The sequence below is a fragment of the Barbatula barbatula genome, assembly GCF_947034865.1.
Source record: "Barbatula barbatula genome assembly, chromosome: 7".
NCBI classification, from domain to species: Eukaryota; Metazoa; Chordata; class Actinopteri; order Cypriniformes; family Nemacheilidae; genus Barbatula; species Barbatula barbatula.
In genome coordinates, this window is record NC_136770.1 from 19,324,756 (window position 1) to 19,342,644 (window position 17,889).

Genomic DNA, 17,889 nt, shown 5'->3' on the forward strand with positions numbered 1-17,889 from the left:
TTGCCATGGTGAATCGTGTTATCTTCGCTCAATTGATGATGGCTTTTTAAAGCCGCGATGAACGCGCGTAACCTAGAGTGAATTTACTCAGAGTGAACTCATTGAAACCAGCTGTTCTGAAACAGAAAACTCAGAGTATCAATTATCTGAATAAATCAACTCAGAGTTCATATTTTAACTCAGTGTTGCTTGAACCTCCTTATTGAAACGGGTCCCAGTATTCTAAAAGACATGTGCTATGATCTGTACATTGGGCACACACTGTGTCTGTACAGTTCCAGTCTTAATAGTTCCTAATAACCTTTCATTACATTCTAAATTTCAACCAAAATAACACATTTTATTCTGGTATTTCAGCATTCTTTCTTTACTGAAGGTCTTGATAATGCAGATCAGGGTGTCCAGTTATTCAACAGGTATTGAGTGAAACTCACTAGGAGGTTGTCAAGGAAATTACAACGACATTGTTGTGATCCAGGCCTTAACACCGCTAAGTACATTTCACTTGGATCAGAGAAGAATCACTCATGTCATTATGCATGTGTTTGACGATAGTGACAGAAATAACGAGGAAAATAGAGAGAGAGCGTTGCTTTACTGATAAGACATTTCTGTTTTATCTCTACAAAAACATGTTATAAACAGGGGGATGCACAAAGCCTAGACATACAAAGTTTCGGCACGGTCTTATTTACAACTTAATGCTGTATAGTAGGTTTTAGAACAATAAACCTGAGCTGAGAAACAGAAGAAACTGGTTTGACCACACCTTTAGCTTGGCATTCTCTTTGAGAATATTATTTTGAACAGTCAACCTACATACAGTCACTGGATAAAGGTGTCAAGCAAGACTGGGTCCTCTAATATCACAGGTACATTTTGATTGCATCTTGCCGCATTGTTACATAATGGCTATTGTTATGAAACAGTAGAAATACTGTTCATGAAAAAAAACTGGCATGGTTTAAACCGAAACCTGCCTATTGTAGTTTTCTGCTGTTGAATTTTCATCCATGCATGCAGTAAACGAGCAGACACGTGAGGACAAGAACACGTTAAGTTTTATAAGGATAACTATTTACAAAAGGTTAATGTAGTCGCTGGACTAATATTGAACAATACTTCTACAGCATTTATTAATCTTATCTGATGCTAGTTTAAGCATTTATTAATAGATGTTTAACTGATAACTGATAATTCACATGAAACTATCATGTTTTGGTTGCCACCGAAACTGTCTGTAGGAGGAAAACCTGTTATACATTTTTTTCAATGAGATTTAGACGACAACCTTTGTTTTTGGTTTTGAAGTGTGCAATATAGATTGTGTGAGATCTTAAAGTGTGTATATGATGGCAGTAGATTTGTTTAATTATTTCTACAAAAGACAGTGATGAACACAGACTTTTTACAAACCATATTACGAGCTTGTCAAAATAATAGATTTCTTGCACATGTGAATTTGCAGTTAAGAAAGTTGTTTACTCATCACCTAAGCAATGAGTCATTTAACATAAACCCTAAATGTATCAATTAAATACCTTTTGGAGATGGCTTCTAATGTTTTCTTACAACATTGTAATGTCTTGGATTTAAAAAAAAAATATTTTTTATTGTGTATTTATAATAGTAAAACCAGGTGCAAATGGACATCTAATCAACATTGGTCTCACATTAGTGTTACCCAGCAGTACAAATGCATGCAAGAAACATGTGATGTCATGTGAAGCTGTTCACAGATGCCCTCGATGATCATTTTCATGGGACATTCCCATTTAACATATGTTGTAAACACAGTATATAACAACTACTTGTGTGATTATAGAAAGGTAAAAGTATTCAAACTAATAATGTGTTGAGAAGTGAGCACGCATAGCAGACAGTGTCCAAGAAATAACCTTTTGCTTGCTCTTTAGTGTAAAACTGCAAGAAACGTTTGTTCAGTTCAGATGGGTTCCGACAAACCAACCCATATCAAAAGGAATATCCCAGCATGGTAATGATCCAAAGCACGCTGCCAAAATCATGCAAGAGTGAAGAAGTAAAAGGCGGCATGTACCTGTCCTGGCCAAGAATGTAGCATGATTTGAACCCAATGCCTGGTAGAGCAACCCCTTCAACAAATAGCATCTGAAAAACTCCATGAAGATTAACACAGCATCTCTCCAAAAATGTGTTTCTTATGTTGAATTAGTCATCAAGAACAGCGGAGGATTGAGGAAATAAAATATTTAATCTGATGAATGATTTGTTGTTTTTCTGAGTTCCTAGTAAGTCTAGACATTCATTTATGCGACTTATTGAAATAATAATTTATTATTTATTAATCAGTTTTAAAAAGAACATTGATAACTAGAAAACCGTAATTATTTCTATAAATTACAATGTTGTATAAACAATACAACACTTGTGGTACAAAATCCATTCATTTACAAATGCATATACGTAAAGATCTTGTATTCATTTCCTGTGTACTGAAATTTTGTATTAGCACCTAATGTACTATTGCTCTTTTATGACATATCGCGTATTGCTCCCCGAACTCTGTGCAAGTCGCTTGGATAAAAGCGTCTGCTAAATGTAAATGATATGATCGATAGAATGGATAAACAGAACAGTTTTGCAAACAGGATCAAATACAGTGTGTGTGATAACTAGGATAATATATGTAAGACACCTTGCGAATAAGAGAAACAATGTCATTCCAACTGACCTTTTCCACACAGCCCCATGGATCCAGAGGGGAGGTTGAACTTGATGAATGGGGTCGATGCCTTAGTGCACCCCAAGAAACCTCAGGAAAGAGAGCAGTGGGCCAGTAAGCTGGAGTTTCTCTTGGCCGTGGCGGGTCACATCATTGGCCTGGGAAATGTGTGGAGGTTTCCGTACTTGTGCTACAAGAATGGTGGAGGTGAGTATGAAGCACATTTATTTATTTTACAATGTTTAAGTTAATTTAAAAAATTTAAACATCGTCAAACTTATTTAATAAAGAAGCTGCTTTATATATTTTCCTGTATATACGTCTAATAAGGTGAATAATGTTTTTTTATGAGCGTGAAATTATGTGGGCAAGTGTCTAATTGCAGCATTTTTGATACGTGTTGATAGACATGGTCAACACTCATAGTATTTCCATTCTTCATATAGGGGCATTTTTTGTGCCGTATGTACTGTTTTTTATCACCTGTGGGATTCCACTGTTCTTTTTGGAAACATCATTGGGTCAGTTCACCAGTCAGGGCGGAATCACATGCTGGCGGAAGATCTGCCCACTTTTTGAAGGTAAGCAACCGATAACACTATAGACATGGATATTTAGTTTTTAATACCGAATGATAAGAGAAGAATGCAATTATATTAACTTTTTCAATATATTTGTTTTCCAGAAGAAGAATAGAATTTAATCGCTTTTTATCTGTAAGCTGTAGAGCTACATTTTGGCTCTCACATTAAAAGTGCACATACCTGTATACATTAAAGACAAATGTGCTATACATTTTGTAAATGTAAACAATTACACATGCAATGTTAACAGGAAGCAGCAAATTGGAACAGATGTGCAGTAGACAGTACAAATGTAACAGTCATATACACAAGGTGCAGAATAGCAAGAGTGCAAATGTAGCAGATATGTACAGTAGTGATTGGAATAATAATAAATATACTAATATTTGGTGCTTTTAATGTGTTATAGGGCTTGGTTATGGTAGTCAAGTTGTCGTCCTCTATACTGGAGTCTATTACATCATCATTCTTGCTTGGGCATTCCTCTACCTCTTCTCTTCCTTTAGTTCAGAGCTTCCATGGGCCAGCTGCAAAAACTATTGGAACACAGGTACTGCAAACATTAACAGTTATTGCGTTTGACTTTTATCAGGTGTTTTGTGACTTGAATTGCTGCCTTCCTTCACATTATAGAGCACTGCAAAGAGTTCAACACGAGCAACGTTACCGAATATTCTACAGAGAAAACCACATCTCCTGTTATTGAGTTTTGGGAGTAAGCTGAAGGAAACAGCTAATTCAACTAACATAAATGTACTCAAATAAATTCCAAAGCCATTTCGTTATGCTTGCAGGAGAAGAGTTTTGGGTTTGTCTGAGGGAATAGAACAGATTGGTAATGTTCGGTGGGACCTGGCTCTCTGCCTTCTGTTGGCCTGGATCATCTGCTACTTCTGCGTGTGGAAGGGAGTGAAGACTACGGGCAAGGTGAGAACTTTTTCCATTTTAAAATGTATAACACCGTGAAGGAAAACAAAAATTTCCCATTTGAATGTATTTATTATTCCTACATTTACATTTGCCTTACATCTTACATTATATTCACATTTGCTTTTTAATGGAACACATGATTTTATCATTCATTGCTAATCCAATACTGTTGCACCACTACAGGAACGAACAGAAATTATATTCCTTTTTCTATTATTAGGTGGTGTACTTCACTGCTACCTTTCCTTATTTAATGTTAGTAGTGCTGCTGGTGCGAGGACTCACTCTCCCCGGAGCAAAGAATGGGATTATGTTCTACCTCTACCCAGATCCAACGCGTCTCACAGACCCTCAGGCACTGAGCTGTTTTTTTCCACTGTATTCCTTAAGTTTTTACTAAAAATATTCTAGAAGGAAGTCTTGTTTTTCCTCTTAGTTCTGTATATTTTGCCAACACGTTTGCTCTTAGCTACTGTTTGTTTTGAACATTTTCAAAATATTTTGTTTAAGGTGTGGATGGACGCAGGCAGCCAGATATTTTATTCTTATGGAGTTTGTACTGGGGTACTGACCGCATTGGGCAGCTACAATAAATATGACAACAACTGCTACAGGTACTTTAGATTATTGGCACACATTAATGTATCTGTAGTGTGATGCTGAGGAACAAATACAAAAGTATATATTTTTAAAAATAAAATTTACATGTAAAATAAATGTACTAAATAAATTATTCCTATAGATGCCCATGCTTTTCTTTTTTTCTTTCAGAGACTGTGTATATTTGTGTCTGCTAAACAGCCTAACCAGCTTTGTGGCTGGCTTTGCTATATTTTCTGTCCTGGGCTTCATGGCAGATGAACAGGGGATTGATATTTCAATGGTGGCTGAGTCAGGTAAAGCCAAACTGAAGGCTTGAGGTCTTATTCCTTTGATATTTAGAACTTGTTTTTGGCCTCTAATTTCTATTAGCTATTGAAAGCTAATAAAATACATTTCTTGTATTTTTCACTTGCATTACATGCTTAAAGGTCCAGTGTGAAATGTTTTGCAGGATCTATTGACAGAAATGCAATAAAATATACATGTCTTAAGAGGTGTACAAAGACCTTGCTGTACATAATGAAGCGTTATGTTTTTATCACCTTGCTGAGCTATTTCTATCTACATACATAGATGATCCCCTTACATGGATTTCGCCATTGTTGTTTCTACAGTAGCCCTAAACAGACAAACTGCTTTACAGAACGAGTTTTGTAAATATCAATTATCTCCTTTGGCGAGATGATATCTTAGTCCTGTGTCAGCCCTGCAGTGCTTCGAAAGGGAGGGGGCGGGTTGGAGTGAGCCATTAGTTGCAATTCTCAACCTCACCATTTGATGCCGCTACATTTCATACACTGGATCTTTAATGAATTTGTCAAGATTTTAAAAGAACTACATTTATTTCATGACTTTTTATTTTTGTGGTAGGTCCTGGTTTGGCATTCATTGCTTACCCTCGTGCTGTGGCTCTGATGCCCCTCCCTCAGTTATGGGCAGTCTCCTTCTTCATCATGATCATATTCTTGGGATTGGATAGTGAGGTAAAACAATTCAGTAACATTAACACACCATTTTAACATGCTCTTTTTTAAATATTATGATTAATTGTTCAACTCACAATTCTACATTTATACATTTTAAAAGTAACCTTCCCAGCCCCTTATATGTATTTTTTGTCAATGGTTGTGAAAACACTTGTAAAGCCTTTAAATTGGTTTAGAAATGTTTTTGTTAAAGCATTTCTTTTTCTATTATTTCGTCAGTTTGTGTATCATGAAGCTCTGGTAACATCTATCCAAGATATGTACCCCTCTTTCTTCCAAATTGGACATCGGCGTAAATTTCTTCTCCTGTTTATATGCACTGCCAGCTTCCTTGTTGGCCTGTTAATGGTTACAGAGGTATAAAAGTCACACTTGAGTACACAGAATAAGATTTGAAATACACGATTTGTTAAAATAGAAAATGTTTTAATTGTTTGTGTGTCTGTTACTCTCAGGGCGGTCTGTACGTCTTCCAGTTGTTTGACTACTATGCCTGCAGTGGAATGACACTTTTTACTTTTGGCATCTTACAGTCTATCTGTGTTGGATGGGTTTATGGTAAAAACATTACAAACTTTGTTTTTCGTTTTTGAAGTTTGCTATTTGGAGACAAAAAACATGTTTTTGAATATGTGGCGCCCTCTGTTGGAAAGTTTGGAATATTGCAATGGAGTTTACCTAGTCGTCCAACAGTATAAAAAATAACATACTTTTTTTGCTAAAAAATACTTTTTAAACATGACGGTTATTTTTAGCATTTCCTTTCCACTTGTGTTTTGTATTTTAGGTGCAGATCGTCTGTATGATGGTATCGAGGATATGATTGGATACCGGCCCTCGCCTTTCATGAAGTGCTGCTGGAAATATCTAACACCAGCTGTATGCACCGTGAGTATCATAGATGTGTCACACGTTTTAAAATGCCCCAAGGTTGTGAGTTTAATTCCCAGACAAAAGAATTCAAGTTTCTTTGGATAAGAATGTAAATGTATTGCATATAGGTATGTGTATGGCCTATTGTATTTATTTATTTATCCACTACTACATTTGCCACCTGTGGGTCTGGGCTTCCCAAAACCTTCTTAACGCTACGTCATTTTTGAGTTATATCTTAAGAGCTGTAGCGATATATGGTGAGCTTTCCTGTAGCTCAATGGATAGAGCATTCCCGGGATTGCACATACTCTGATACAAATGTATAATAGAATGCAATGTAAGTTGCTTTTGGATAAAAACGTTTGCGAAATGCATAAATGTAAATATTCTTAAGAACAACGTAGTGAAACAAAGGTTTCAGGAAACCCAGCCTTGTACCTGACACCTGTCACTTGTGTCTGTCTTTAAACTGAGAGTGCTTCAAAACACATCTTTTGGAATTGACTTAATGTGACACAACATAACAACTCAACTGACAGGTCCCTGTTACGAATCATTCCCTGTGAATTTAGGGAACATTTATCTTCTCCCTGGTTAAATACACCCCTCTGAAGTTCAACAATGTGTACGAGTACCCCTGGTGGGGTTACGCCATTGGGGCTTTCTTCACACTTTCCTCCACTCTGCTGGTTCCACTGTGGATGATTTATTTGGTTTGCACCACGCCTGGTTCTATGCGACAGGTACAGATTTTAAAAAAATGAATTCTTTTTGACAGCTTGAACAATTCTTGCATTAATTGAACATTCTTTGTATAAAAGAGTCATTTGTAAAGTTTTAAAATGGGTGTTGTGCTTATGGATTGAAAGAGGCTCACAGGCCTCTTTATAGCTTAAAATAATACATGTTTTGAACAATATAACTAAGTTGTTTAATAGCTATTATATAACTTATTTATTATAATTAGCTATTTTCTTTTTTATCAGAGAGTAAGAGTCTTATGTACACCTGCTAAAGACCTACCAGATCCTAAATGTCCTAAAAAGGAGCGAAACAGTCTGACTTTCGAGACCTTCACAGACCTCCTCACCTTACGTACTGCTCACACACCAAAATCAATACCTCCAAGAGACATCATCTAACTGTCCAGCATTTCAGTCCACAGTCCTGCAGTCCTGATCATACAGTTACATGTGAGATATGTGAGAGTCATTTTGGTGTGTGTGTGTGTAGGTGTGTGTAGGTGTTTGTAGGTGCGTGTAGGTGTGTGTGTGCATGTATGTTTTAAAGATTGCCATGAAATAAGCAGTGAGAAGAAAATGCTTTTAAATGGTTTTTAAAATCTGTTTTTAAACCACCTGTTGTACTTTGCAGCTTTCTTTAGAAGAGGAATATGCTAGTCTGACGTGTGGCTACATGTTTTAAAATGTACCTAGTGCACAAATGTACAGAAGTGAAATACTATTTTGTGAAGCAGAACTGTTTCTTTGTGCACTTTTAATAAACCTGTTTAAAACGTAATGCAATGTAATTAAAATTAATATACAAATATGTATTTAAAATGATGGTGCAACTGGACAGCCATAAAATGCTCTACATTAAGCAAAAACACAAGTGTCGTTCTTGCTCCAAGTACTGGATAAGAAAGTTTCTGTTTCAGATTAGGGATTGCTAAACAAAATTTATTTTGACAATGGGAACAGTGCTCAAATTGAAGGGGGGCTGGGGCGATCCGGGACCCCCTTAGGCATTAGGGACCCCCCATAAGAAGTAAAACATAGACTCAGGGGGGTCCCTCAGATATTTCTGTTTGAGTAAAAATGATAAAGAAAAATGTGATTAAATTCATGCAATGGATTTGGTAAATTTCGTGAATTAATTATTTACAATAATTTAAATTAAGTTTGTTTATGGGCTAGTTGTCATGTCACTTTAAATTCTAGAGACCGCTAAGCACAGGACATTGTTGACATGACTGCTTGATAGGCTTCTGCTTTTTAGAGGGGTAATTTTCTCTCTATAAATCTTTCCACTATATTTATCAACTCCATGTCGGGGCTTTTGTATTCCTTGCGTAAATTATTATTAGGCCTGGTTCTGTGGTGCTAGAGATTTCGATGAAGATGAGTGACAGCTTTGTAGTAATTATAAAGTGAGAGCTCGTTGTGCGGTTTCTGTTCTATATATATATATATATATATATATATATATATATATATATATATATACAATATGATAAAACTAGTTTTTCATACTGCTACAACCAACTGCCACATACACGCTGCCAAGTTTCAAGAATTTAATTGGCATATAAAAAGCTCTGATTGACATATTGATTGCTATAGTTAGTTCCTGAATAAAGCAGACTTTTGGACTGAAATGGTTGAATAGTCTGCTGACTGACAGACTCACTCATAACAGACCCTTGCTGCCACCTGCTGGACCAAATCATTGAAAAATTCCAGCAACCATTAGATTTGATTCAATTTGAGCACTGCCTGGGAAGTAACACCACAGACATCAGTGGTCGATCAATATAAGCTTTGCAATAGTGCATTCTTACATCAAACAACATAAAATCAACATAGGTCAACATAACACAGGATAACAGATTATTTAAATAAAAATCCTTTAAGAAATTCCTTAAATGTGAAGAATCACACAGGAAAATGGGAAAGTATATTATTCATGTATTTATTTAGATTATATTTATTATAATATACAAATATATTTTCATTACTAATATATTTTAAAAATAGATAATATAATCCAAACATTTGTGATTTTCACCTTATATGATATTTCATACCATTAACTTTAAAAAGCGTAACCTTTTAATTGTTATGTCTTGCTTGATCTATTACAGTTGTTCACTATATTTGTATTCTTCTATATAGTCAACCAAGTTTGTAATTACTGTAGCATTTTTATATAATTTTTACAGTACAGGCTTGACTGTCCCTCTAATATATGGGCCATGTGGGTAAGTGTGACCACGTCCTATAATGAGATCAGGAAAATATTCTAAGTGAAGGTGACTAAACAGGGTGATTCACAAATGACTTCCAGCAAATTGTAACTATATTATACCGTTTGCCATTTTTTTAACCTTTCACGTGCATTTAAAGTTATTAAAATCTATTTAGATATCACCTTTTACATAAAATTTGGGCTTTTATTTGGCTCTATAATTATTCACATACAAATGGGTCCTTTTTTAAATATAGCATTTGTGTATGTTAATTATGTAACCTACTGTATGTGTAATGCAAAATTTACACACTGTGGCCACAAATCAATGACTGAAATTTGTGCACAGTATGTGTCAGTATAGACTTTTACAATCAAATAAACTACTGGTCTACATATACAAATGGGCTATAGGGTGCAGTAACTGCATGTTTGCAACTTGCCTTAGACACTGACCTGGTTTGATTGAAAAAGCCTCTGTCCATGATGGATCATGGCATCCTTCCAAACCCTCTCTTTCCAAGCCAAACATACCTGTTAATCCGTGCGACGGCATGTGTAACTTCTGACGCCTCGTACTTACTGGATATTTTCCCTCCCACCTGCACGACTCTAGTTCTAGTTCCCCTAAACTCATTCACAATCCAATTTGTAGCAAATTAAAGCAGATTTCAAAGTGACAGAGTGTCTGATACATATATTTATAAACTTGCACCATAAAAAAATTGTTGTTGTTACATGGCTGTACTGCATACTTTATCTTGATCAGCAGTTTTGGCTCAGTTGTTATACAAAAAGTTCAATTGGCTTGAGAAGCAAAGCCGTCTGACATATTAACATTTACAGTATAAATGTTTGTGTATATTTTGTTTGCAAAAATGTAATATATGTTGTTTTATGATGGTGTGCTCTATCTATAAATTTGCAATTGGATTCTGTAAATCTAGGCTATATTGTCCAGCTTTTGAGAAAACCTGGCGTATGTCAGTATACGTACCAGCATTTGTTCAAGGGTAAAGCATACCATTCTAAATTCTACACAAATGTTTTTTCCCCAGAATCCCATGGATACAATAAATAAAGCAATAGAAACAAACGCTTATGTCAATTTATTTGGGATCAAGCTAGCTGTGACGTCTCCTGGAGAATCATGTTTAATTGATCTAATCCGGTGACATGTTCTGGATCAGAAACTGACCGTATCAAGCGTCTCCCTACAACTAATTCAGATTAATTACTGAAAGAAATTCAATTACGACACCAAATTAGAGTTATTTGGAAATTTAAAAGGGAACGGAGGAGCTTCAACTTTGAGTTGAAGTCTCAGTGTCGAGATAGTCGGATGTGCTCTAACGTCGCCGGGAATCAAGAAAAGCGGTGGGATACAGGGAATGTATTTCACAAAAGGGATTTTAACGAAAATTCTTCAAATCGAAAGGACCGATGGACATCTTAACAACATCTAGGTTGACCTGTTTCGATATAGAGGATTCTTTTTTTCCAGAAACATGGGGCATTTCAGTTTGAAAGAAAATAATGTATTGTATAAATCTAAAAAATAAACACTATACAGTGAACACACTGTATAAATGTGTACTTTCATGTAATGCTTAAGTTCAGTAATTCAATTCGGTTTAAAAAAGGTTCTATTTGACCAATTATTTGATTCTCATAATTCTTTCTTGAAATGGGAATACTAGCAGTACTGTATATGGTGACAGCATCCATTTTACAAAATAGATAATAAAAATATATTTTAAAAATAGAAAATACATAAAGAAAGACATCTCTTTAAGCTACTGAATGTAGATGGTGTGAATGTGTGTGCATTAATTATAAATTGACCAGATGTCATGTGCATGCTTTGGTTTAACTCGGACCGTCCAATACACTTAAAGGTTTCTTACTGTGCACAAAGTGTGAATCTAATCAGTTAGGATTGAAGCATTAGGAGAGGATGGAATCACCCATGGTGTTAAGAGCTTGACAGTGACTTCTGTGCCTGTAATGAGATCATCACAAGCTACTTGTGGTTAGAAATCCTCCTTGAAGGTGTTGACATACTTCAGTGATGTTGATCTGACAGATGGGATATAGGCTCCTTCCTGTTTGTCCAAACTCAATGTTCTGGATAAGCTTGTTTCTTGAGATTTGACATCCAAAATGGAGTTTCTGTTCCAATCACAGCTTTTATTAAGTTTGATTGTGTATTTACACGTATAAGCTTGCTTGTGGGTACAAAACAGACGGCACTTGGCACTTCAAAGTACATTACTGAAGTTATGCTATGAAAGTTTATTTATGTCATAAACATCATAGGCCATGTAAAATTTTAATGTTGCATCAGACTCTTACTGGGAGCTCCATAAAACTTGGTTTTAATTGATATCATATTTCATTGATATAATAGTCTATATCGTTACATTAAGTACTGGGATTCAAGTAAAATCTGCATACGAATGTGAATAGAGATGACAAATGTCTTTACAAACATGCAGCTTTTTTTAAAGTCTGAAAAATGTAAATTCACTGTGCATCTGCATTTCAAGATGCTACATGAGGAGTAAATGTATTTTGTGGCATTAGTCTGTTGTAAGGGCTTTAACTGGATTTGAGATGGAACACATCCCGAGAGATGGTCCGAGAGAAGACCCAAAGGAATACAGAGTTAGGCAACCATATCTGCAATATGCAAACCAATGAACACATCTGCTTTTGAAAAGATGCTTTGGTGAAAATTGGTTTGTGAAAACCAAAACAAAGTTAAACTTATTTTACAGATGTTTGACTAAAATAGTGACTAAAATATAATTTGACTAAAAAGTTTATTTTGTAGTTATAGTTTTGTCTTAATTTTTAAATGCAGTTAGTCAGTCGTTACAAGTAATTTCAGATTATTGTTTAAAAGGTTTACACTTAAATATGACAAAATTCAAAACGTACAAAATAAAATGAAGCTTTTTCAAGTTACAAGTTATTTAAAGTTACAGAAACTGTAAGAATTGTTTTTTAATAGAAACACAGGAACACTTTTTCATTGTTAGTAACTTTGGATAAAAGCAGCTTTTAAATGAATAAATGTAATAAAATAATAGAGTAAATCAATGAAGCTCGTCCTTTAACTGTAGTCCTAACATGAGAATTACATCTATCCAATTTACTGTAAAACATATTGGGATGGTTTCCCAGAATTAGAATCCTAGACTAAAATAAATGTAAGAGCTGTCTGTAAGAGCTGTCCAAACTGAAAACAACTTGCACTGACATATCTTAAAATACATCAGTGCCTTTGCATTGTCTCAAAAAGAACATAAGTAATGTTTTAGGAAGTAATGTTTGCTAAAACGACTTAAATTTGCTCATTAAACTAAGGCCTAGTCGTGGTTAAAGATATTCCCTGTATTGGAAACCGCCCCATTGAGCCTGATTTACTCAACTAAATTGAATCAATTGAGTATTTGCATCAACCTTTTGAGTATTTTGAAATCATTTTATTTTTGTATGTCCTGATATCTCATGTTTTCAACTTGTATTCTTAAGTAATGGCAACTTAAGTTTATAAATGAATAAACTATAGTTTTAAGTTCACCAAACATTGTCCACCTTCCATTAAGAAGCCTAATATTTCCCAGTTTCACATTTCTGGCCCTGTTTGTCATAGAACGACTATAATGTCTTTCAATCAAGGCAACATCCCAGATTATAATTCATGCGTGTGTTCTGAACCTAAGCAAACACTCTATTCTTCAGCACAATGATAACCTCTTGAAACCACCAATGTAACCAAAACTCTTTATGTACCAATACATCATAGTGCTAAACAATAAAAAGACTCCCAGTTTTCTTGTTATGCTTAAAATTTCATTAAATAACAAATAAATTTAAACATTTTCAGTGTCATCCAGAGCCTGCTAGGAAATCGTCTGCCCAGTCATGCCTTTGTAACCGTTAATCTAACTTTTAAATAAAATAAAATAAATAATATATAAAAAACACAGATCTAAAAAGCCTTGTCAAGTTTATTCAAGTTAATGCATATAACAATTTATTCTTAAAAACATACAGTATGTGTGCAACAATGTACATTATGTTGCCTACTGAAAATATCAAAGTAAAATACCAAACATAGATTTAATTGTTGACAATGTTGCAACTCTCTTGCAGGTCGGGAGGAGAGTCATGAGGGAACGGCTGAGGGCCGGTGATGCGAGTCAAAATGAGCGTCAGCCAGGGGCGGCCTGGCCATCTGGCATACCGGTGGGCCGCTATCTTTTGGGGCCGGTAACGGAAGCTTTTGGTGAATTATAAATGTGAGTGTATGCAACACGAAAGCCAAAGACACTTAGGCTTTCCTTGCATTACATCCCCGTCGACAGAATTAACCATGCGGAGCAAACCCTTACCCCACCACCCCTCCCCCCCGTCGACAAAATAAATCATGCGCAGCATCCTCCGCCTACCCCCGTCGACAAATTGAACGATGCACTGCAAACACACGAAGAGTAAGGACCAGGCCTGGACTTTATGGTTTGTTTGTTTTATTAAAAGTCTGTTTTACGTTCGCCGGTTCCCGCCTCCTTCCTTCCTTTATGGATCTTTGTTACACAATTAAAAACCCACAAATTCAAAACCATACATTAAACCACATATTATAACGAATAAGGTGCTGTCTGCCATGTTATAGCTTGAACAACATGAGGCTGGCCAAAAAAGGCTAAAGGTCAGAAAATGTGTACAAATGAGATAATTAGATCTATTACTCCTGGTAGGGAGTTGTAATTTAGCCAGAAGCTTAGTAAACACATACCGTATGTGGTACTGGCATTTAACACAGATACTGCATATGGAATGTGCCAACTACTCCCATATATAAACTTTCAATATGAAAATGACTACTGTTCATCTCTTTAGGAGCTTAACTCAGGCCTTTGGATCTTTGGAAATGCCATCTTTCAAATCATGCCATGAACTGATTAAAGAAATTATCACTTTTAGCAGTGTAGATTAAAAAAACGTAGTTTACAGTATCGAAACAATATAAGCAAAACGACATACGGTTCAATTCATTAAAGGTACAGTTTACCCACAAATGAAAATTATGTCATCATTTATTCACCTTTGTGCAGAATTTGTATATACATCTTTCTTCTGTGTAACACGAAAGAAGATATTTTAAGAAATGTCTCAGTGGTTTTGTGTCCTTGACGTGGAAGTCAATGGGGTCCAATGTTGTTTGATTACAAATGTTTTCAAAATATATTCTTTTGTCTTTTGCAGAAAAAGGTTATAATTAAAATTTTTGGGTGAACTATCACTTTAAATATTCATTTTGCGCACAAATATCAAGACCGTAAAGGTGAATTTCAAACAAGTTTCATGTGTTGAAAATTGAATAAGCAGGCTAATGATTAGACTGTAAGCTGTTGCTTTTCTTTCCTTCCTGATCTGTCCACTTGCTTTTAATCTCTCAGAAAGGTATAAAACCACAAGGGTCACCAACGGAATAGATAGAAGACCAGTGATTTGTCTCAATAGAGCTCAGCTTTTCTTCATTATTTTGCTGTCTGACCTCCCTATCAATAAGATTTATTCTGCGCAAGGATGAACGGGACGGAGGGGAATAACTTTTACATCCCAATGTCCAATAGGACAGGGCTTGTGCGGAGCCCGTTTGAGTACACTCAGTATTATTTGGGTGATCCCTGGCAATTCAAACTTCTTGCAGTTTATATGTTTTTTCTCATCTGTTTGGGCCTCCCTATCAACGGTCTGACGTTGCTTGTTACAGCACAGCACAAAAAGCTCAGACAGCCATTAAACTTTATTTTGGTTAATCTTGCTGTTGCTGGAATGATCATGGTCGTCTTTGGATTTACTATCACACTTGCTTCTGCTGTCAACGGTTACTTTGTCTTTGGACCTATCGGATGCGCAATTGAGGGTTTCATGGCAACGCTAGGAGGTAAGTTAAAAACGTTCGTTTGAATGTGATGGTAGTTTTAACTTCCCTAAAGATCTCAATTAGGTATTTCTTCTTTGATTTCTCTTTAGGTCAAGTTGCTCTTTGGTCACTGGTGGTGCTCGCTGTTGAAAGGTATATTGTTGTGTGTAAGCCCATGGGTAGCTTCAAATTCACATCTTCACACGCTTTGGCAGGAATTTCCTTTACTTGGATCATGGCAGCTAGCTGCGCTGTTCCCCCACTTGTGGGATGGTCCAGGTGAGTACTCCACATCCTTAAACTTACATTTCTTCTACCGTTTTTAATACAGGTCACTTTACTAATATGTCTCTCATGATCCTAAAGGTCATTTGATCTGACTGCTTGAATGTTAAAAAAGAATGTAGGGCTGTCAAATGATTAATTGCGATTAATTGCGTTTGTGTTAACATAACATATGCCTGGGTTCTGTCCATATTAATTTTGTAATTATATAAAATTAATAAACATTTATATGTTATTTAAATATTGGTAAATAATGTAAATATTTTCTGATGTGTGGTGTATGTGTTTATACATAAACTGATCAATATGCACAGTACACATATATCAATTAAACACAAACTTTTATTCTGAATGCGATTAATCGCGGTGAATTGTTTGACAGCCAAAAAAAATTTTTAATGGACTTGGGCCGAATAATGAGAAAGCAGCCATGTAAGGATTCAAAATATATGGTATTCTCAGAGTGAGACTTCGATAACATGGTTGATGAGATGCATGCATACATTTTTGCTAATTCCTAGATAGGTTTGTTTGATCATTAAAGAAATTCCCCAAGTTACCTGTGTGTTATTCCATAGTTTGATTTTGTTAACTTATTCTAAAATGGGTTAAACATAATTAAAATAAATAAGTGACCCTCAAATTTTGAGTATTAGTGTGTTTATAGTATATATTCTGTCAGTATTTAATTGGGTGTCAAACCCTCTATGAATCACTCAAGATTACATTTTCATGGACAAACCCGCCTAAAATCTTTTTTTTGTTTCCACACAGGTACATTCCTGAAGGAATGCAGTGCTCATGTGGACCAGATTATTACACACTAAACCCTGAATATCACAATGAATCATACGTTTTGTACATGTTCTTCTTTCACTTCTTTGTTCCCGTTACAATAATATTCTTCACATACGGATGTCTTGTGTGCACCGTCAGAGCGGTGCGTTTTTTCGATTTTGATATATATTCCAAGCATAGTTTGCACACTTTATTGGATTAACTATTCTCTCTATAGGCTGCAGCTCAACAGCAAGACTCAGCATCTACTCAAAAAGCTGAGAAGGAAGTGACACGTATGGTCATCCTGATGGTTTTGGGGTTCCTGGTGGCATGGACCCCTTATGCTAGTGTGGCAGCTTGGATTTTCTTAAATAAGGGAGCTGCCTTCAGTGCCCAGTTCATGGCTGTTCCTGCCTTTTTCTCAAAAAGCTCCTCAATATTCAACCCCATTATCTATGTGCTGCTAAACAAGCAGGTATAGTCAACAATTTCCAACTCACTTAGTGTTGTTCTCCTCACCATAAGGGCTTTATTTTAACAGACTAATGTTATTTCATTGTCTCCTAGTTCCGGAGCTGCATGTTGACCACGCTTTTCTGTGGCAAGAACCCGCTCGGTGATGGCGAGTCCTCCTCTGTTTCAACAAGCAAAACAGAGGTGTCCTCAGTTTCTCCAGCATAACAGAAAATTGTCTATGCACCCGATTATTACACCCCTTCTTGTTCTTGTCATGTACAGTAAATGTACTGTCAGTGAACTCACGGTTAGCTGAGACAACCCATAGGATTATAAGATCAGTTCTGACAGCAGCAGTAACAACACTTTTCAGTGGGCAAGACACAACAAGATAAAGATAAGACGAAGATCTATTTAAGCCGATCTGCAAAGGTGCTCACCTCTACTGAACGCTAACCTGACTTCTCTGGCTAAAGAAATAATACGTTTAAACAAACTGTCTTCTCCCTCATGGCATAACGCCAGCCTGCTTGTCTTATAAATGGTGATGGATGTTCAGACATTGAAATGAAGCGGAGTCATTTTTTGTATATTTTTTGTAAAATAGTTCAATAAACAGTTGCATGCAAACAGCTTGTATATTTCATTACATTACATTTACATATCTCATTACACACATTGAGATTTATTCTATTCTAACATCAAAACACCAATTTCTTTAAATGATGGGAATAGCAGCAATACAGAATACTGTATAGCAGGGACGATTGCCTA

The 17,889-nt window shown here is 35.8% G+C and overlaps 2 protein-coding genes across 3 annotated transcripts; both read left to right on the forward strand.

Moving 5' to 3' along the window:
• Positions 1 to 636: 636 nt before the first annotated feature.
• Positions 637 to 8,288, forward strand: slc6a22.2 (solute carrier family 6 member 22, tandem duplicate 2). 2 transcript variants are annotated; one of them, XR_013786949.1, is made up of 16 exons: positions 637 to 872; positions 2,727 to 2,911; positions 3,151 to 3,285; positions 3,698 to 3,838; positions 3,922 to 4,003; positions 4,083 to 4,215; positions 4,439 to 4,573; positions 4,729 to 4,832; positions 4,990 to 5,114; positions 5,692 to 5,804; positions 6,027 to 6,164; positions 6,263 to 6,365; positions 6,595 to 6,695; positions 7,256 to 7,426; positions 7,670 to 7,876; positions 8,058 to 8,287. XR_013786949.1 is itself a non-coding variant. In XM_079460955.1 (15 exons), the coding sequence occupies exons 2-15, from the start codon at positions 2,731 to 2,733 to the stop codon at positions 7,823 to 7,825; spliced, it is 1,818 nt and encodes a 605-aa protein (XP_079317081.1). In that variant the 5' UTR covers positions 637 to 872; positions 2,727 to 2,730; the 3' UTR covers positions 7,826 to 8,288. The 2 variants fall into 2 exon arrangements, 1 of the variants encoding a protein (XP_079317081.1); XM_079460955.1 differs by having other exon boundaries at positions 7,670 to 8,288.
• A 2,677-nt stretch (positions 8,289 to 10,965) lies between these two features.
• On the forward strand, positions 10,966 to 17,742 carry LOC306895935 (green-sensitive opsin-2). Its single transcript, XM_079459525.1, has 7 exons — positions 10,966 to 11,119; positions 13,818 to 13,963; positions 15,125 to 15,615; positions 15,705 to 15,873; positions 16,654 to 16,819; positions 16,895 to 17,134; positions 17,227 to 17,742. Exons 3-7 carry the CDS (start codon positions 15,255 to 15,257, stop codon positions 17,338 to 17,340), a joined length of 1,050 nt encoding a protein of 349 aa, XP_079315651.1. The 5' UTR covers positions 10,966 to 11,119; positions 13,818 to 13,963; positions 15,125 to 15,254; the 3' UTR covers positions 17,341 to 17,742.
• Positions 17,743 to 17,889: the final 147 nt, after the last annotated feature.

Bases quoted from the DNA above. Each gene is read 5' to 3' on its own strand.
- slc6a22.2 (XM_079460955.1), top strand. From the start codon at position 2,731: ATGGATCCAGAGGGGAGGTTGAACTTGATGAATGGGGTCGATGCCTTA. The intron at 4,833-4,989 runs GTACTTTAGATT...TTTTTCTTTCAG, and splicing joins TATGACAACAACTGCTACAG to AGACTGTGTATATTTGTGTC. The intron at 5,115-5,691 runs GTAAAGCCAAAC...TTTTTGTGGTAG, and splicing joins TTCAATGGTGGCTGAGTCAG to GTCCTGGTTTGGCATTCATT.
- LOC306895935 (XM_079459525.1), top strand. From the start codon at position 15,255: ATGAACGGGACGGAGGGGAATAACTTTTACATCCCAATGTCCAATAGG. The intron at 15,616-15,704 runs GTAAGTTAAAAA...ATTTCTCTTTAG, and splicing joins TTTCATGGCAACGCTAGGAG to GTCAAGTTGCTCTTTGGTCA. The intron at 16,820-16,894 runs GTGCGTTTTTTC...TTCTCTCTATAG, and splicing joins TTGTGTGCACCGTCAGAGCG to GCTGCAGCTCAACAGCAAGA.